Genomic DNA, 21,758 nt, shown 5'->3' with positions numbered 1-21,758 from the left:
GGTTACATACAAAAAAACAAAAACGGTTTACACATTTTTAAACTGTATTTATTTATTTATTGAATATACAGCACGTTAATGAGTCCACTATGTTTCAATACTGGTGCCAGATGCTAGTATACAGACTTCTTTAAACATTTGATTTGACCATTGAACATTACCAGAAAACCCAGGTATGCACGTGTGAAAATATTTTTTGTAGCATATAACAACAAAAGGAAAACTGAAATAGATCTCAAAGTAATATAAACAATTCAAATATCTGAATCACTGCGTCCACATTAAACATCTTAGATATATCCACTCATGAATATAACGCTTTGTCTTTTATTAACACATCTATGAGTGTGCAAAGCAGCTGTTGTTATGTGTGTAGCGAGACAAGCTGAACACGTTTCTTCAGGTGTTTTCCGTCTAGTCTCCACCTTCCAAATTCTTCAGGAATGCAGCTTCGTTTGTTCCAACCATTTTCCCGCACTCTGAGAACACAGCGACAGCAGGGCAGCCGGATGTGTTCTCAGGCGTTTCTCAGTTTTATTCGTGTGTTCAGGTTGCCGATTCATCCGGAGCGTCACCCGGAGACTTCCATCTCTCCCGAGGCTGCAGCGCTGGGAGCCTTGGACCCCGTGTTCGCCACCATGCGCTCTCGACCGCCGAAAACCTCAGTCACTGAAGACAAACAATCACAATAACACACAGGCATTATTCATTTGACAACTCGACGAATAAGCAGTGATCGTAAACGGTACATTGCCTAATCTACAGTAAATACACATTTAACTCTATGCATTACATTAATGCACAACACTATTATGTATTACTGCCGATTTCTATTCCATTGCAAATACTGTTATATTTTTTAAATAGTTTTTCATTCTTGTTTTATGCACCACGACACCAAGTCAAATTCCTCGTGCGTGTAAACCTACCTGGTAATAAGTCTGTTTCTGATTTTGATTACAAAGAAAAAGTAACAGATATGAAGCTCAGCAAGTTCAACCAGGAAGACCCACTTTACTCTTCATTCACTATTTCCATGTTACTACTCTCTCTCCTCTCAATAAGTGATCGGGGGCGTCACTCTCCAGCTTAACCAATCAATTCGCTCTATTCCCAAGAGCCTATCATAGCGCTCTGCAAACTCTTTTAAATCTGCTCTCCCCCCTCTGACAGCTGTCATTTCAGGTGACTCGACGCAACCCTCCTCCTCCACCCCTTTTCACCTCCTGTCCCTCTGAATCCAGGGTCAAGCTAAGCCCCTCCCCTTCAGACCGAACCCAACTATCCATTCACCACCACCAGTGTGTAGACCCCGGGGGGTTACATCGGATCGGTTCTCCCCACCCGAATGATACTTCCTGCACTACGGGGCCTAATCGCCAAAACTCCATCACATTCATTCGCGTATTCCTGGCAATAAATATGTATTCTTACATCAAAACCGTCTCTCCTGATTGAAAAACGATTGTCCAACGTTGAGGGATATTTTGGAAGTGGGTTGTATATCTATCAGGGTATATGCAGGAATCCTGAAGTCAGATGTAAAACCTTTTAAGACCTTTTCTAAGACCCTTCCCATACATTTTAAGACCTCATCGCCACTTTGAGTTCTAACCGGTTACCTTGGCGACACACTTTACCTCACATTGACTATATACATTATTGATTGTCCTTCCTCCTTATCTTTCAACCATTTGGACGCAGACTTGCATTTCCCCATAACGATGTTGCCTAGCAACTGGCGTAAACGGACCTTAGCGCGCCATCAAACAGTGAGCGTGCGATGTCCTGTTCAGATGACGTCAAATCCAACGGGATGCCATAAATAAACGACACAGAATCACACTACACACCTACGCAATGATTACATTCAGGCAGACTGTAGAATACAACCTCTTTGGACCATTTATATACTTATTGAAAACAAGCTACAAAATGTAATACCTCGGGAAATGCCGTTTAATACTTTTTAATAGCCTTCATTTTCGCTAAATTGATTTGTCAACTTTTAATACTTTTTAAGACCCCGCGCTGGGGACCCCCTGTCTATAGTCAATTTATTGCAGTTCATTTGGTTAATTGTCAATGAGCAACGAACTGCCGTGGTGGGTGCAACATTAAAACGTATTTTAAATACAAGTTTAAGTGTACGCAGAATGTCAAATATTTCTACTGCTTTACCTCGCAGTTTTTCAATTATGAAACCTAAAAGGGGGGGGGGGTTTCATAATTGTGTTTTGTGCCTTTACTGTGACATTTTAGCCTTTGCGGACCATTTACATGCACACAAACCTACACCACACACCACAGGAAAGAGAAAAAATAAAAGTAAAAATCTATGCTGTGTTCAAAGCAGCCAGACAAAAACAGTAATATTAACTCCCTCATGGTAACAGTTCATATTCACTGTTGGTTGTGGTGAGAGATGACGACACCCTCCCTATGGTGTTATTAACTGTCCACATCTACGTCTATCTCAATCCAAACTTCCTGAAAGGGTGTGATGTAAAGAATGATAAAAAACAAAGAAACTATACCTGCTGCAACATCACTGATATCCCAAACCCTCAAGCCTTCCTTCTGCCCTCCGAAGGCGTAGACGAAGGGGTGATCAGGGCAGCACGACGCACAGAACAGCACACCCTGTTGGAAAGGAAGTCATTATTATTTATTTTAAAAGCTCAAACTTCTCTATGGCAGGATATAGTCTCGAACGTAGGTTGGGCTACAAGGGATGCGAGAAGCAAGTTTATCCATTATAAAATTGTGCATAGATATAGATATTATGTTACACACATGAAATGGTTTAAAATGGGCTTAACTGGGATGTTGCAAATGTAATAGAGAAGTGGGCACCTTTCGTCATGCTCTATGGGATTGCCCAAGGGTACTGCCTTTTTGGAAGGTGGTATTAAAAAACCTTGAAGGGCGGCTCAGAAAACCTTGATAATAAATAGTGGTCCGCATAAACAAAAAGTTTGAGAACCTCTGGTGTAGATGTATATATTAGGGCTGTCAAACAATTAACATTTTTAATCAGATTAATCACAGCTTAAAAATTAATTCATCAGATTAATCACCATTCGAACTATGTCTAAAATATGCCATTTCTTTAAGTATATTGTTGTGGGAATGGAAAGATAAATGAAAGAAAGCGGATATATCCATTTAACATACAGTATGTTTATTATAACATGTTTCTGTGTGTCAAAATGAAAGACAGCCCACACACCTATCAATCATCAAACCGTGGGGTCTTAATTCATTACGTGTTGATTTCTTTCAACACGTAATGTTGTATCGATGTAGGCCTATATAGAGATGCACTACAGCAAAAGTATTCTCCGTCGGGACTTCCTGCAACAACACCACGCTGTTATCTTGATTCTGATTGGCCAGAAGACATTATCAAAGATGTTTTATTGAGAAGACGATCACTACGTGCCAAAAGTTTTAAAACCGTTTCTGGTCTTCGGTATTTCCAGACAAGTGGCTACTGAAATCAATCTTACTAACTGCTGTCTGTGCAATTCTCGGCGTGAGTTGGCGGACTTTATTTTGCTTACTTTAACATCATTTTTCATGGTGGGGCTACCCCAGCCATACCCTGGCGCTGCCACTGGTGGGATGTATGGGGCGAGCCATTCTGCACATGCGTTAAATGCGTTAAATATTTTAACGCAGTTAATTCAAAAAATTAATTACCGCCGTTAAGGCGATAATTTTGACAGCATTAGTATATACACGTGGATATGATATTTTTTGTATTAGGTGTGAATGCGACCTAAGACTGTGAGAAACATTGTGAGGTCTGAATAGGAGAGCTCTTACCATTTTCATATCCCTCGAGTGCACCAGGTTGGGTTTGTTGCCCAAAATGTCCCAAATCTTAACGTGTTTGTCGGCTGACGAGGTGACCAGGCATCCTTTGATCTGGCTGCTGAGGTCCAAACCTGCACAAATGTTATCATGATCATTATACAGTCAGTCAAGGGGCCTTTAAAACACATGCGCTTGACAATGAACAAAACCTATAAAAAGCGTGTATTAAACATTTTACTGACAATTTCTCTAGACTTACAAATCACCTCATGGTATTTTATTTTTACTTAAAATTGTTACTTTACGTTTTTACTGTATTTTTATCCATTTTATCTTTTATTTCACGTTGTATCATAAAGCCTCTTATAATGTTCTTGTCATTTTAACTATCTTTTACAGTGTGATGTATGTTAATCTGTAAAGCCCACTGAGACAAACCTTTGTTGTGATATTGGGCTGTATAAATAAATTCTGATTTGATTTGAAGATAAGCCTGCAACACATCATGTCACCCTTCCTTAGTGACTCACCACCGACAGTCTCACCACACAGTGCAGAACAACACATCCTTTGTACTGACTTAACAATGTTTTACTGCACTGAGTTTTTTGTACTGAAGGCGAACAGTTGTTCCAGAAACTTCTACCTACCCGACACTTCTGCATCGTGAGCCTTCAGTGTGAACAGGGGTTTGTCTGAGCGCGCGTCCAGACAGTAGATAAATCCATCCTCTGTGCTGGCCTGAACACAAACACACACTTAAACACTGAGCTGGTGAATCAACAAGGTGTGTTACAGTACACCATGACTATTTAAGGTTACGGTTAGTTTATTTATATACACATCTCAGACACAAAGGCAATCCAAAGGGGCTTCACATAGGCGTTAACGCATAATCATTAAGAACTCAATAGATAGAACAAAAAGACAACTCATAAAAAGGGAGCAAGTAGTTAAAAACAGAAATTGTAAATACACATAATGCTGCAAGAAGTGCTGTTAAAACATAGTTAAATGATCTGGAGTACGGCTCAACGATTAATCGATTTGAAATCGGAATTTGAAATGATGCGATTATCAAATTGCAAAGCCTGCGATTTTTTTTAACATTTAAAAAAAAAAAAAATATTTTTTTTTTCCTTTGTGTGATTCATCCACACCAATCAGAAGTGCTGTACTCCACATGTACCAGCCATTTTTAACCAATCAGAAGTGGCCCATGATAGAAGGTGATAGACAGATTGATCCAATCACCTGCCAAGTATTTTTGAATTACTTTGCCAAATGGCTTCCAATGGAGCTTTCCTAGATGGTTTGGTGAAACCATCTGAGTCAGGTTAGTAATGCTCCATCACATGTTTCTATTACAGGGTGAATCTTAAACTGAAGCTTGACTTTAAAGCAACCCAACGGAAGTTTCATGTAAGTTTAGTTCTTTCACTCGTAGCTCGGGCTGCGGGGGTGCTAGAGATGGGAGCACGTTGATACGACCTTCCTAGCCGGAGTTATGGCCGCATTTTACAATAAACTTCCGTTGGGTCGCTTAAAAACAAATATCGCAAATCGAATCGCAATATTTGTCAGAAAAATCGTACAGAGCAGAATCTCTGACATATATTGGGGTCTCAGTCCATTTAGAGCTTTATAAGTTAAAAGTTGAAGTCTATGCTTTGAGTGATTGGTAGCTAGTGCAGAGCTCTGGGGTGTTGTGTTCATTTCTTCTCAAAACTCTTCCTGTTAAAGTAGGAACATGGATGGGGTATTCCCAGTGCAGATTTAGAGCACCTACCAGGAAGTTGTACGGGGAGAAGTGGTTCCAGGCCAGACGCTCCACCTGCCCGCTGAACCTCCAGGTCCGGTTGCTGTTGTCTGGACTCCGGCAGTCGTACAGAACAGCCGTCCTGAAAAGAGAACATTTTGGTAACTCATTGTGAAGGAGAATCTGTTTATCTCCTATCGCCTCATTCTACACAGGAATGATAATATGGAGCGTTTCCACTACAGGGTGTTAGCGCGGCTCGGGTCGCTCTTTTTTGCTTTTCCACTAGGGGTAGTAGCGGCTCACTGGTACTTTTTTTTTTTTTTAACCACCTCAGTCGAGGTTCCAAGCGAGCTGAAAATAGGCTTCGCTAGTGACGTAAAACACGGACGACCACTGATTGGTCAAAGAGAATCGTCACAATTCTTGCGCGAGACAGTCCCCAGGTGTCGCATAAGCACCATTTTTTAAAACAGACGTGCTACCGTCAGCAAGTATTTCAAATTTCAACAAAGTATTTATTTTTATTTTTTTACAAGTCTTTTTTTTTTATTATCGTGTACAGTAATCGATGCCATTTCATTTATATTGTAATATCACAGTACACTCGCTACACTCCCCTCTCTCTCCACCCGCACATGCCCACACAGGTGAAACCAAAAAAATGCTTATCATTATAACTTAATGTTTATAACAAAGTATTTTTAACAAGGTACGAGGTACAGACTTTCCAGCAGTGTAGAGAAAAACAAAAAAAACTGAAGAGTGCTTATAGAGCCATCAAGGAACACAACGGCCGGAGTGGTTCCAGTAGGAAAGCATGCCTACACTGCGTGGTTACTATAGTTACTGCCCTCGTTACTAACGGTAATGGAAACGCAGCTTAAAGTGATCCGAACCAAGCCGTGCTAAAACCTGTAGTGGAAATGCGGCTATAAAAACACACTTACTTATCATAAGAGCCTGATATCAGAGTCTGGGCCTCAAATGGATGGAATGATAACGTCTGAACCTAAAGGATGGAAAAGGAAGTGGAAATGATTGTGATGTAATGACAGATAATCACTTTGAAGTACATCCGTTAGAATTATTTTTCCATTTTGAATACCTTATCAGTGTGCCTGCGCAGAGTAGTGGCTGGTTTGCCTTGAGTGAGATCCCACAACACCACGGTGTCGTCAGCTGACCCACTGGCCAGCACATTTCTAACGGAGAGAAGGGTTGTTTCACAGATGAGTTTACATATACACTGTCCCATATATAAAACCTTGTATAAAGAGTCTAATTACGTGTATATCTGATAAGCATAAGGTGCCGTTTTTGTTATTAGGTTGTTAGAGCCATCTTCACTGTAAATGTATATATTCAGTCTAATATTTAATATTCCATTCACAGGAAGTGAAATAGAGGGATATGGGAATGGGTGATCTGTTTGGTATCTTGAGCGAAACACTTCATAGACATGTTTTTTTATATATTTGTATATATCTGAGACCTATGCTATTGCCTACAAATAGCATGATAGGTGACCTTTAAGGAAACGGACTAAAACGCCACAACACAAATACTATAAGCACAATACTGACCGGAGCAGTTTGTTCCAGGACAAATCCAGCACTGCGTCTGTGTGGCCCTCCAAAGGCTCTGCTGCTGCCCCCCCCTGGCATCAAGGAGAACAATGTGTTAATGACATCCAGCAAAGCAGGGAGAAAAATCTCTACTACTAATGGGGTCAAACATTTAAAAAATAAATAGTCAAAAAATCCTAAAGAAATATAAAAATAATTCAATTTTGAAATGTTTTCTATTTAAAAAACTACATTTTTTAAATAAACATGCCTGTAAATAGAAAACTGTTGTGCAATACCTCTTCTCATGTGCAATATGCACTTACGTTCAATTAATAATAATAATAATAATTAAAAAGCAGTAAATAATGCGAGAGCTGGGAGAAAAACGTCCACTACTGATGGGGTAACAAATAGTCCACATATCCTAAAAAAACATAAACAAATCATTCAATTTCCAACAGTTTTCATTATAAAAAAAAAAATGTTTGCAATAAAAATGCCTGCAGTACCTCCCTACATGTGCACTATACACTTATGTGCAATTAATGCTGTAACGGCATAGATTTCCCCGCTGCGGGACAAATAAAGGATTTCTGAACAAACCCCTTTTTTCTAATAATTCCAGTCAGAAAGATGACGCTGTTTTTCAAGGTCTCACAGTTTTTGAACAACAGCTCCCACTTTCACCACTTTCACCAAACTGAAGCTAGCAAAGGACAGTGTAACGTGTAAACACCTTCTTGCTCTTCTTTTTCTTCTTGGCGGCCTTTTTGGTCCCCAGGGAGAAGGCGGGCTCTAAGCAGTCGACAACATCCAGGTCCCACACATCGATTTGGGGGGTCATGTTCCCCACAGCGGCGTAGTTACCTGACACACAGAGCACAGCAAGGTAAGGAAACAAACACAACTCCTTATATCCGTTAGCGTAGCTCGCTAGCACCGGAAGCTAACAACAACGATCTCCGGTACCGGTGTGCTCTCTCTTTCTCTCGCACACACAAAACGGCTCGTTTCACACACACACACACAGAGCCGAGCTTTAAATCTTTTTATTTATTTTTAATAACCATTTTTCCTCCTGGTCTCTCGCGCCCCCCCTGTCATGCCTCTGCGCCCCCCACTTTAGGAACCACTGTCCTAGAGCACTATTGTGTTCTTTGTAACCAAATGTCTCTCAGAGGGGCGTGGGGAGGGGCTCCTTAGTTTCATCTAAAGTAACAGACAGAGAATCAGCACTTTGGAAACAGGGCTGAAACAGAGGGAATTATGGGTAATGCTGCAATGATCCGTTTGGTGTTTCAGCCAATCAGAGACATGTTCTCTATATATCTGAGACCTATAATATATTGATGAAAAACAGTATAACAGGGGACCTTTAAATAGATCAAATGATATACTTTATTCTGGCTGTTATGTTCACATGGAATAAAACTGAATCTAGTTCTTACCGGCACCTTCTCCGGGGCTGGGGTCAAAGTTGAGCCACTCGATGCACAGAGGGTACGCTGGCAGCAGAATATCGTGATGGACATACAGAGAGTCCTCATCCGAGTTATAAACTGTAAAGAAATCGCTTGTTAAATATATATTTCAGAAGTCTACAATATAAAACGCTTCAGACAAATGCCTATACATATTCTAAAATTAACATTAGCATATGATATCAGAATCAGAACCAGGTTTATCGCCAAGTAGGCTCACACATATGAGGAACTGCCTTGGTACAAACAGCTTGTATACAAATGTGGAAAATGTGGAAAATGTTCAGAACTGGCAATACTTAATGTCAGTTTCAGATATGTAGCTTGTGTTCTTAACGAGAGCAACAGTTTCTACAAAATAAAGTATCTTCTTGTGTCTTCAGAATATTCCATGTCATGTCACATATGTAGATTTTCACCATGGATCTCTAAATTGCAGACGTCCTTCTCCGCCCGGCCGGTCATGATCAGATTGTCACTGGGTTTGATTTGGAAGTCTTCCCGCTCGTACTGGTCCTAAAAGAGAACAAAGATGAACGTAAACTGAACATCTAAGCTCTAATTTCATGGTTTTTCCCTTTGCTTTAGACAAATGCCCTCACATGCATTCAGAGGCAACGCAGATTCCAAAAAATGACTTGATAAATGAAGGTCAATTATTTTTCTAACATCAGACAAACCATATCAAATCATCCGTCTCCAAACTCTCACACAACTCATGCAGTGTAATTCAAGTCTCATTTCTCCAGTGCTTTGCTCATTACTTCCTAAAACACAAGCATTGAACTGTTTAGTCTCACACTCTTACAGGCGTTGTACCGATCTGTGTGAGATTTTGATGATAATGCTCAAGTTGTGTGTGTGTGTGTGTGTGTGTGTGTGTGTGTGTGTGTGTGTGTGTGTGTGTGTGTGTGTGTGTGTGTGTGTGTGTGTGTGTGTGTTCTTCATCAATTCAAGAAAACATCTGGTAATTAATTGATATACAAATTATCATTTTATAAGTCAAGTATTGCATTAAATACAATCCTGGACTGGAATACTTATGTGTGCTTAAGTTGAATAGAGTTTCATAGCTATACGTTCGTCAGGCTACAGGTACTACTAGAAATAGGACTATAAGGATTCAGTTTGCAGGTGATTTAAAGCCTCTTACTGTGTCTTTGATGGTGATGTAGGGATCCTCCTCGTTACAGCTGTACACGGTCAGCCCAGCCAGACTGTCACCCAGATTAGAGGTGGCTAAATTGAAGGGAACACGGGGTAAATATACAGAATGATCAGAAATGAGTCTGTAAACACTAGGGCTGAACGATTAATTGATTTTAAATCGAAATCGCGGTTTTAAATGATGCGATTATCAAATGCCAAAGCCTACGATTTTTTTAAATAAAATTTATTTATTTATTTATTTTTGTTTTTCTTGTGTGTCAGTCATCCACACCAATCAGAAGTGCTGTGCTCCACATGTACCAGCCATTGTTAACCAATCAGAAGTGGCCCATGATAGAAGGTGATAGACAGATTGATCCAATCACCTGCCAAGTATTTTTGAAAGTGTCTGCCCTTTCCAAATGGCTTCCAATGGAGCTCTCCTCGATGCTTTGGTGAAACAAACCATCTGAGTCAGGTTAGTAATGCTCCATCACATGTTTCTATTACAGGGTCAATCTTAAACTGAAGCTTGACTTTAAAGCAACCCAACGGAAGTTTCCTGTAAGTTTAGTTCTTTCACTCGTAGCTCGGGCTGCGGGGGTGATAGAGACGGGAGCACGTTGATGTGACCTTCCTAGCCGGAGTTATGGCCGCATTTTACAATAAATTTCCGTTGGGTCACTTAAAAAGAAATATCGCAATTCGAATCGCAATATTTGTCAGAAAAATCGCAATTAGATTTTTTCCCTAAATCGTGCAGCCCTAGTAAACACCTCCTCACTCACCTGCATCCTCTTCATCGTATCTGTCCAGGCCGTACTCTGCCAGCTCGTCATCATCGTCCTTTCCATCCTCGTTATCCTTCTTTGGGACGGCAGCAACGTCCTCCGCTGTATTACCATCGAGATTATCTTCACAAATGCCTTCATCGTCGTCTTCCTCTTCCTCGGCTGCTAGTTCCCTGATTCAGCAGACAAACAAAGAAACCAATTCAGCTTGTACTAGAATATAAAAGTCATATTTTGGTGTATTCGGACACATTTTGAACATAGATTCCTGCAGAGGGGTGAATTTTGTTATTCAAACATACCCAATCTCCTGCCTTGCTTCACTAATGATGCGCGCAAGTTCTTCTTGGCTCAACTCAACCTGAAATGGAATTTAAAAAGATGGTTTTCTTATGGCATGTGTGGTTACAGTTCTAAATACATAGCATATCCATATTAGATAAGTTAAACCAAAAAAACGTGTGAGTTGGAAAAAGCTTTGATCTAATAACCAAGGTCTCCAGTTTGTTCTTAGCTCTTTAGTAATAATACATACCTTAATACATCTATAGATATTGCGTGATAGCCACCATAGAAAACATGATACAACAACATACACACGTCAAGCTGTCACTCAATTCAATTAAAATAGCTTTATTGGCACGACCATAATGACCTACAGTATCGCCAAAGCTTTGTACAATAACGATATAATTAATATGCATTTGGAATGTGCTCATAAACATTGAAAATTCATTTATTAAACAAAAAAACAACAGAAAAAGCTAAAAGTGAGTTATTGATAAGTGTGCAGGATAATGCTGATAGTATATTCCTATACTACATTATTAATAAAATACAAATAGGCCTACAAATACATGAAATGCAGCTTTCTTTCATTTCCCCTAGTAAGATTTTCAGTTTTTCAAATAATTGAGGATGCCTGTTATAGAAATTAGTGAAGAATTTGGAGCATTGTTTGATAAACGCAAGGAAACCATTACTCTTTTAATTTACGTTATTTCCTGGCATTTAAACCGAGTTAGCTCTCTTTATCATCGTTAACTACTGTCACTACACAACTTGTCTTATATTAAATTACACTGCAGATTTTATCTTGAATAAAGTGAGTAATTATGTAGTAAATCGTAAAGTTTGCTTTTTTAGACGCATAGTTTGAGTGCCATGTTGACAAATTAGCCTAGCTAGCTAACGGTTGCTATGTTACTCACTTTGTCCGGGGTTTCCTTGGAGACGCCCCTCGCTACCCATCCGACACAGGTAATCTGCGCACTCATTTTGGAGAAAAAAAGTGGTTTATCGTTCAAAAACAATCAAATATAGTAAAACGTGTCCAAACTGTTTCACTCCATGCACACAGGGGGCGTACATGTGAGTTAGAAAGGGTCCTGCGAGCATGTGGATGGCGTCAAAAGAGCTTTAACAAATCTGCCTGATCAAAAATGTAACGTTTTTATATTTTTTTTATATTCACATTAGGGGTATACATATAAAGTAATACAACAATTACATCAAATGAATACATTTAAAAAAGACAAATACAGTTTCATATATCAGATAAACACGTTTCTTTCTTAAACCAGCAAACAGAAAAGCTCTGCATTAAAACACAAACTCCATCCCCCTTTTTTTAAATAATTATTTTCTTTTCAATTATTTTTAATTTGTATTTTAATTTTATCAAAAATATGTTATGATATTTTGTCATGTTTATTTGATTTGGCATTTTATTTATTCTTTTTTAAATAATATTTATTTTTGTATCCAATATATTTTTCAAGTTTTTAATTTAATTTGAATTTGTATCACTTTTTTTGGTAAAACGTTTTTTAATGTTTTAAGAAAAAGTATTCTAGATTTCCTAATATGTTTATTTTCAGGTTTGTTTTAATCATTTTATTGTATGACAAATCATTTTTCAATTGAAACGAAGGTGCACAGACTTCACCTGTGGACCTGGTTTTTGAAGTACATGATACATACAATACTTTTAAAAATCACAACCAGTGAACACCTGTATGTGTGTTTTTTATACTCACAATTCATTAACAGAAAGCTGTTTTGTACTTTTACAGTACAAAGCAGTAAAAGTACAGTGCATATTTCCTACTGAAGCAGCTCATGACGTACAGCTGTTCTCGGCTCAACTCATCCTGAAGTAAAATAAAAAACTGCAACAAGTCCACGATCTACGACCATTCAAGCTCTATTTAGAGTAAGAGAGAGTGTGTATTATGCACTGCCAGTAAAAAGACAATATAACAGCAGCTGGACATTTAGTTTTTGCTCACCTTTGCTTCGTTTTAATACGGGTAAATTGTGAATACAGAGGTTTTAAAGAGGTAAATAAAACACAAGAATGACACTTTTTTTTATAAAACTGTTTTATGGTAGGATAAAACCAATACAGGACAGAAATGCATCATCATGTATTGCTGGGATATGAAATTGTGTACATACATGGTGGTTAAAGTACCATTGTATTAATCACAATGCAAGGCAATAATACAGCAGAGGCATTAATTTAAGATTTCAGAAATGACACAGGAGAGGATTAAATGACTGGGTTGCCTTTACATCACAGGATATTAATTGCAGATAAAACATTGTGCAGGGCAGGAACTCTGGAAGTAAAAAGTGGTATTTGAGGCACATGTGGCTACAGGTCAGTCCATGTCCAACATCTTTATCTCATCACTCATGTAACATTGTGAGATGTCACCTCAGCTAACAGAAAAAAACATCTCCGTTAACAATCAACATTGCATAGCATAGTGGTTATATATATATCTATATATAATAATACTGATATTTCCCGACCGCATTAAACTAAAACGATCACTCTGTCATGGCACTTGTTGGTTACGCCGCGCGTGTGGTAAAGATTTGAGCCCCCAGCATCAATGGACGGACTGAAACACACAGTACTGATATAGTCAAGCGAAAGATGTAAATTGGTTTACAACATTTACATTCAAACAAAATAAAAAAAAAACTTTAAGTCCATACGCTTTCTGTGTTTGACCCTTTAAGCCGACACTGATGAGTCCTACAAGTGCTATCACCAGCTTGAGGTTGGTGTCGTGGAGGATGACCTGGGTCAGCTTGATCTGCTCTTTCACCCTGTACGGGGCGTCGGGAATCACGTAGGACAAGACGAGCTTCGTGAGGTAAACATCTTAACAGTCACTGGGCTTACAATAACTAATAATATAAACACAATAATAATAATAATAATAATCATCTCCATTTCCACCATGTTTTCTGTGTTATTTAGTGTGAAGCTACAAAGTGTGAGACACTCTTTTGATTTCCCTTCATCTCTTTGCTGTGGCATCAAAACAAGGTTGCAAAGAAAACGGCAACATTACTTAAATCTAAACAGATTAAAATGTAATACTGGATTCAGATCTGAACAAACAGTATTAAACTCAAACACTTAAAGCTAGTGAGTTAAAAAAGTGTTAAAATCCCACACTTATATTATCTTGGTCAGTCTACGGAAGGTTTTGGTGATTTGTGAGAGGACAGTGGTTTCTCCTTTCTTTTCTCACTAGCGTCATAAATGAACTTCAGACGTTCCTACTGGTTACGACACAATAATGGATGGATTACTGGACCAAAGTGTCTGTGGCCCCCGCTGTACATCACATACAAAAAGTCCAATTTAAATGACCAACCTGGAAGGCACTCAAAATGACCACAAATAGACTTTAAAAAGAGGGTAAAAAAAAACACAGAAAGAGCAAATGCAATGGCAAACAAACAAAGAGACACAAAACAAACACAAAGCGACACGTAACAACTAGAAAAAGGGACATATTAGCAAATAAAAACAATTAGACCACGAAGAGACAACGCCACAGAAAGCATAACGGCTACAAATGGTAACATAAAAACAACAAGTGCAATTCTGAGTTCATTGCTCTTATGTAGGAAAGCCTTTTTCATATCTGTGCCAAGGAGGTCATTGTCTCTCAGATTCATTTCCCATCACAAATGTCCATTCATTGTCCTAATTTGTCACTGGGTTACAAGGAAATAGATGCATTGAAGGGCTAAAAAAAACGGTGTATTCATTCATGTATGTACAGTATGGTTTGATCTCTTCCTCCAGACGTGTGTCACTGTGAGAAATCAAGCTCCATCTCCTCCCCTGTCAAGTTCACCTTCGCAAACTTGACCGTGCCGTCGTCCACGGGTTTCAAACGTCTGGTCACCAGCTTGAGGTTGGTCTCGTGGAGGATGACCTGGGTCAGGTACTTCTCTCGTCTGATCTGCTCTTTCACCCTGTACGTGACGTCGGGGATCACGTAGGACAGGACGAACTTCGTGAGGTAAACAATGTGCTGCGAGGGGGAACACACCATTTTAAAAAATAAAATTACTAGAACTACATAAGACAAAGAGAAATTAGACAACAGCAATTACTTATTACAAAATGCAGAATACACTCACTCACTCACTCACTCACTCACTCACTCACACACTCACACACTCACACACTCACACACTCACACACTCACACACTCACACACTCACACAGTGTTCGCCGTTGGGTCTCCATTACGATGTTTAAATTATTCATATTTTAATGTTTTCTAGTTACAGAGACATTTCCTGTGCTCACCTCCATGACGATTATAAAAGCCAGTTTGGCGGCGATCACATGCCAGTAGTAGACATTGTACTCATACTGCATGGCATGCCCGGGGGGGTACCGGAAATCTCGATATCTGAAAAAGAAAAGTTCAAATTAAAACATTACTTTACACACAACTATTCCTGAGTCATGTATTCAACTTGTCATCATTACTGCAAGAGTCCAGACGTTTTAATCACACCATTACATGCAATCAATTTAGCTATTTACATAAATTGACTTAAGAGACATTTTGTGGCTCTGCTCAAATCTTGCTTTTGATTTCAAGAATGTGTGTATCCCGTCTTTACCACAAACACACACACACACACACACACACACAGACAGACAGACAGACAGACAGACAGACAGACAGACAGACAGACAGACAGACAGACAGACAGACAGACAGACACACACACACACACACACACACACACACACACACACACACACACACACACACACACACACACACACACACACACACACACACACACACACACACACACACACACACACACACACACACACACACACACACACACACACACACACACACACACACACACACACACACACACACACACACACACACACACACACACACACACGTTCCAATGTTCATACCTTTACTGGTTTGTTTATGAATGTGTTTTTCAAGAGACGAACCAACAGGGAAAACATTTCAAAGCAAAAGTATGGCTCTGAGACAAAGACGATCAGTGGTTGTTTTGATTCTGTAACTGTTGTTCCCATTGATGTCCAAAAATGTCTTGTCTATGTGCAAAGTGTCTTCGATACAAATATTTGAAAACAAACATGTGTACCTGCAGGTGGTCATGTTGTAAGGTGTCCTCATGGGCATGCTCCGATCAGAGAAGTCGCTGATGTTGAATATAGACAGCGAGCTTTCGATGTAGCCCTGCATGGTGTGGTTGGAGTGATCTCCGTAGGGAAACACAGAGAAGGACCAGTAGTAGACCAGCCGGGGAATCATGTCCGAGCTAAAAGCAATGATCATGGCCTGTTGAGACACCAGGACACCGGGTCAATGTCACGAGAGCATCAAGGCACGGCAAGGTAAGTGTATTTACATAGCACCTTTCAACACAAGGCAAATCAAAGTGCTTTACAAAAATATCGGACATTAAGAGCATTAAGAAACATATGATAATGAAACATGAATAACAAAGGTACATGAATTAACGTCACAGTGCAGTGTGAGATACACACATCTGAAATGTTTAGCTCTGACTCTCAATCCTCGCTTACTTTTTAGCAGGAATAGTTTTCTATGACCTCACTTTCTTTCTACTTTCTCTTTAACTTATCCTTTAGTTATTGCAAGTGTTTCACGCTAAACGAACCCCCCTTTGGACAATTCTATTCTGCAACCCAATATTCAGAAAATTCAAACGGATCCTGGCCGTATTTGTGTAGCATATAAAATTAATTAGCTTGCTAGTTTTGGACCCCATCTGTAACCCCAATACACGTCAAATTAATCAATTGCTATTGTTGGAATTGTGCTCAATGCACCAGATTGACCAACAACTCAACAGTTCCTCCTTTTAAAGCAAGACTCTTTTTATTTTCGGACAGAAAAACGCCAAAGTCTTTATAAATGTTTCCAGGTGAGAATGAAAAATTAAGGATGTCTACGGTTTAATAACATTGGATTCAAAATCAGACATGACTCACTGTATTCAGTCTGAGTCATGTGTTCAACTTGCTGTATTTTTTTCAAGAGTCTTTTTTCTTCTTCTCCTAGATTATTTTGCAATTTACACAAATACATTTAGGAGTCACATTGTGGAAACTGGATAATTGGCTATGTGTTTTTTCCCAATGAATTATGTGTACAGTTTATCTCGGAAGTATTTCGTCACTTGAATATTATCAATTGTATTTTTCAAATGAAATGAAATAGCCAAAATTCGAAGACCACAATTGTTTGAACAAAATGGCTGCACACACAGTTGGGCCAATGTTTGTACCTTTACTGTTTTGTTTTGTTTATGAATGTGTGTTTTGCAATGCACCAGATTAACCAAGAACTCAACAGTTTCTCACATTTGTTGCGACAGCCAATATGGCGACGCCCTGGAGAATGGGCTGCCAGGCGCCGATGTCCTGAGCTTTTTCTGGAACGATGCGTCGAAACTGAGTGGTGATCTTCCAGGCATCGACCCGGATCTCAAACAGGTTGTTGACCAGAGCCAGGAGGGGAGCCAGAGGGAAGGAGGCCACAAACAGAGTCACAAAGCCGAACTGGATCACTGACAGGGACAAGAGACAGGTAGGTATGAATGAGTATTACCCAGGATTCAGATGCACCAGTGTTTGTACTACTTATTGTTTGGGAAATCCCATTGCCTTGTTTTTTATGCTGCTGCAACAAAAACTTCCCAAATTGGGATCGATAAAGTTATAAAAAATATCTATCTATCTAAAAATCTCTTAGAAACTTACCAGCTAGATACAAACCTAATTACATACATATTTAGATCTTACCACTTGGTCGTTATAAATGTTCCCTAATTTACAAATTTGATATGAACTCAGCAAAAGAAATGGTATAAATATATACTTTTTTTTTAATAAACTTAACATTTATAAATAGATAACCACTCTGGTATGTGAGAACTAGTTTGTGTAGTGCAACCTGTTTTGTGATTTAGAGATAAGCAGCTCAAGTGCGCTAGAATTTGAAAGTTCGCAGCCAAAAACAATCTGCCCCTTCCTTCAGACTTCCTTACAGAGCCCCTCCTCCAACACACACGGACGCGCACATGACCAATGAGGGCACGAGGTAAGTTTGTGCACAGATAGAAGGCTGACAGGCAGGTAGGCCATCCAGTTACTTTAGCCGGGCCGGCTCAGATGATTGGTCGTGCTTTTTACAGAACCACGGCTTCCACAGATGACATTTGTTTATGTATTTTTTGTCAAAGCACTTCAGATATTCATTGCTATCGGGATGTTGAGAGCATTCCATGGAATATAACAAAAAGTGTTTCTGAAGGGAATTACCTACCCCACCTTTAACCCTTGCATTTTAGTGACGCTATGTTGGAACTTATGCTGCTGTAAATGTGTAAGACTTACCCATCTCCAGATATTCATAGAAAAGTCCATGCTTTGAAAATGGCTGCAGCCGGTAGTCCTGCTCCCAGCAAGGAATCACTTTCTCCGAGTCGACACGAGTGCAGTAGCGGAAAATAAGGTTTTTAACCCACCTGTGGAGGGGTGGAGGAGATCAGATGTATTTACAGTGGTTCGGTTCAGACAGGGAAAGGCAGTGTTTTATTAGATTTGAGCCCAATGGCTGTATCACAGCCGTTATTTATTTATTTGTTTATTCCAAACATGGCAGTTATTTAAAAACAAAACATGTACACTTTACAAAACATGTACACTTATACTGGTTTTTTTTTTTTATAGTGCATGGTGGAAAGGAGCAGGGAGAAGAACATCTTATTCTACCTGCCCCTTCTTAAAAAACAATAACAAAACAAGACAAAATGAAATAACCAGTCAAATAAAAGCAATATTCTTTAAGTCACAGTTGAATACTGAAACACAAAACCAGAACACAATCAAAAGTCAACTTCATACTGTCTAAATATGCTATCTTAAAAGGTCCCATGTCATGGCCATTTCTACTGATCATAATTCCATTGTTGAGGTCTACTAGTGATTATCTGTTACAACGGCTTTTGTTAGCAACCAGGAAATGACCCCAGTAATGACAAACAGATGAGAATGCTGCGTGAGGTCTGGGTGCCGTGTTGGCGGGACGTTGCGAGGCTCGCTGCTGCGAGGAGCGGACAGTGCGAGCTGGATTACTGGTGTGGTTTCGTAGTTGCTGCGTGGGGTCGGCGAGACACAGCCCGAAACCAGCTTGAGCGCACACACACACACACACACACACACACACACACACACACACACACACACACACACACACACACACACACACACACACACACACACACACACACACACACACACACACACACACACACACACACACACACACACACACACACACACACACACACACACACACACACACACACACACACACACACACACACACACCCGCAGCCTGGCTGGGAGTTTGTGTTTGTGCTCACACACAGACTCACAGCCTCGCCGCGTCCCGCCGCCTCAGGCTGAGAAATTCACAGAGCTGCAGCTGAGAAAAGGTTAAGTGTGTGTGTGTGTGTGAGGAAGTCCGTGGATTGTTCCATTTGGACCAATCCACGGACGTAACGTAACGGCTCCGCGGATTGGTCCATTTGGGTCGTCGTTACGTCACAGTGACCAGGAAGAAACAAATGGAAAAAGAGGAATGTCCATCGAGGCGTTCTGGGGCAGCATAGACAGGTCTTCTCTGTGTTAGAGTTTTACTCACTACAGGTTGTACTTTGAGGGTTTGTGACTCTGCAGACCGTTTACATGCAGAGAAAGCTTCATAACACAAGGGGACGGGTAATAACCAGAAAAGCATGACATGGGACCTTTAATACATTTTCTTAAACATAAAAAAAATAGTTTTTCTTTTGATTTTAAAATTGTTGTTAGATTCTGACTTCTTACGGTAGCAAGACCTCTTGGATGTTGTTCCAGATGGCTTTTCCACCCATGATGATCGCGAGCTGAGTCGTCAATTCAATCAGACAACCGCCTGGATCACACTGCGGGACGAAGAGCGGGAGTCAGGAATAACAAGTGAGTAAGTAAGACGTGGTATAGCTCGATGGACAAACTGTACCTCCTCGTTTCGATATTTTCCCAAAAGATAAACAGGATATCCAGGAAAGCCGACCACTTTCCCTTTGACGAAGGCGATGTAGAAGCAGGACGAGTAATAGTTGACGAACTGGAAGAGGAACATCTTCAGAGTCAGGCTGTTCTCGTAGTCCGTCTTGGTGCGAGGAAGCTCTGTGTTTGTGTAGGGTAGAAAAAAAAGATTATTATTATAATAGTAATATTGCATGGTATTTATATAGCCCTTGTCCTGGTGCTCAAAGACGCTTTTCAAGCAAGTGGAGAACAAATTAATCAAAATAAAATAACAAATACAAAAAAATATTAAATTATATTAAATGTAATGTAATAAATAAATAAATAAAATAAAATAAATAAAATAAATAAAATAAATAAAATAAATAAAATAAATAAAATAAATAAAATAAATAAAATAAATAAAATAAATAAATAAAATAAATAAAATAAATAAAATAAATAAAATAAATAAAATAAATAAAATAAATAAAAAATATATATACAAAAGAAAATATATATACAAAAGAAAATCCACATAAAATAAAAATAAAAAATATATACAAAAAAAAAATCCACATAAAATCTAAAATAAATATTAAAAATAAAATGTCAATAAATTAAATAAATCACCAAAGTCAGTGATCCAGATGGCGACGCGCTCATACAGGATGTTGAGGATCATGATTACAACGAAGCTGATGAGCGAGGCGGTGACGGCGGTGGCCATCTGAGGCGTCACGTACTCCTTCAGGGGCTCCAGCTCCTTCAGGTCCTCGGCTCGCAGTTTGGCGGAGAAGGCGAAGAAAGCAGCCAGGCGGTACACGATGATGGCCACGATGGACGCCAGGATCAACAGAATCTAAAGGACAAAAATCATGAATATTCACATCTAAAATTTAAAAAACAAAGGTAATGCTTTGTATTGCTGGTGTGTAATTTCTGAGTTGTGCCATTCCTATTTCAAAGTAGATTTGCGGAAAGAACTATGAATTTGGCATCATTCTAAGTGAAGTAGAGATTACAGACAGTTTTTTTTTTTACTTATTTCATGTATAGTTAAAATACAAATGACTTTAATGTACATTACCCAGAAGAAGACTGTCCCACATCCTACTGACACCCGAAGACATCGTCCACAGGCTGTATAGGGCACTTTTTCTTTTACCTAACACACACACACACACACACACACACACACACACACACACACACACACACACACACACACACACACACACACACACACACACACACACACACACACACACACACACACACACACACACACACACACACACACACACACACACACACACACACACACACACACACACACACACACACACACACACACACACACAGTGAAATAATGCTTAAAAACAATAACATAAAGATGACTGAGTGTGTGATTTACCCCTGTGACGGGGTTTTTCCTCTCATGAGTACACTTGGCTTCATATTCTGGCCGAGGCGGCTCCTCCTGCTCCAGAAACTCCACCGTGTCCCACATGTACTCCAGCTCCGCCTGGTAGCGCTTCCAAAACTCCAGGAACAGCGTTACTGCAGAGAGGAAATGAACAGGAAATAATACACACATGGAAATTAATGGAAAGAAGGAAATGGCTACGTCCACAAAGCATTGTCTGTGTCTTCCTGTGTCTGCTTTGCCTTGAATTGCGCCCAAAATAAACCTTTTGAATGGCCATGAAAACAGCTTCTCTCTAAGTAAGGGATATTAGCTTGATT

The 21,758-nt window shown here is 39.5% G+C and overlaps 2 protein-coding genes across 2 annotated transcripts in view; both read right to left on the bottom strand.

Annotated features, from left to right (window-relative positions):
- Positions 1–32: 32 nt before the first annotated feature.
- Positions 33–11,971, bottom strand: pwp1 (PWP1 homolog, endonuclein). The gene is made up of 15 exons (XM_079652924.1): positions 11,785–11,971; positions 10,876–10,934; positions 10,571–10,746; positions 9,787–9,872; positions 9,053–9,149; positions 8,601–8,711; positions 7,889–8,019; positions 7,168–7,241; positions 6,690–6,786; positions 6,532–6,593; positions 5,612–5,723; positions 4,473–4,563; positions 3,832–3,953; positions 2,538–2,643; positions 33–669 (listed from the first exon to the last, which is right to left on the bottom strand). Exons 1-15 carry the CDS (start codon positions 11,848–11,850, stop codon positions 572–574), a joined length of 1,488 nt encoding a protein of 495 aa, XP_079509050.1. The 5' UTR covers positions 11,851–11,971; the 3' UTR covers positions 33–571.
- A 1,156-nt stretch (positions 11,972–13,127) lies between these two features.
- The window catches only part of ano6 (anoctamin 6), a 28,542-nt gene continuing 19,911 nt past the window's right edge, over positions 13,128–21,758 (bottom strand). The window contains exons 11-20 of the mRNA XM_079655446.1: positions 21,427–21,572; positions 21,100–21,177; positions 20,643–20,871; positions 19,999–20,168; positions 19,824–19,921; positions 18,327–18,457; positions 17,292–17,497; positions 16,046–16,242; positions 15,204–15,309; positions 13,128–14,922 (exon numbers count right to left, since the gene is read on the bottom strand). Of these exons, the coding sequence (XP_079511572.1) occupies positions 14,698–14,922; positions 15,204–15,309; positions 16,046–16,242; positions 17,292–17,497; positions 18,327–18,457; positions 19,824–19,921; positions 19,999–20,168; positions 20,643–20,871; positions 21,100–21,177; positions 21,427–21,572 (1,586 nt within the window). The 3' untranslated portion in view covers positions 13,128–14,697. The remainder of the gene's footprint in view (positions 14,923–15,203; positions 15,310–16,045; positions 16,243–17,291; positions 17,498–18,326; positions 18,458–19,823; positions 19,922–19,998; positions 20,169–20,642; positions 20,872–21,099; positions 21,178–21,426; positions 21,573–21,758) is intronic.

Source organism: Notothenia rossii (assembly GCF_949606895.1).
Source record: "Notothenia rossii genome assembly, chromosome: 10".
Taxonomy (NCBI): domain Eukaryota; kingdom Metazoa; phylum Chordata; class Actinopteri; order Perciformes; family Nototheniidae; genus Notothenia; species Notothenia rossii.
Note: the sequence above shows the minus strand (reverse complement) of the source record. Positions and strands in the feature narration are given on the sequence as shown.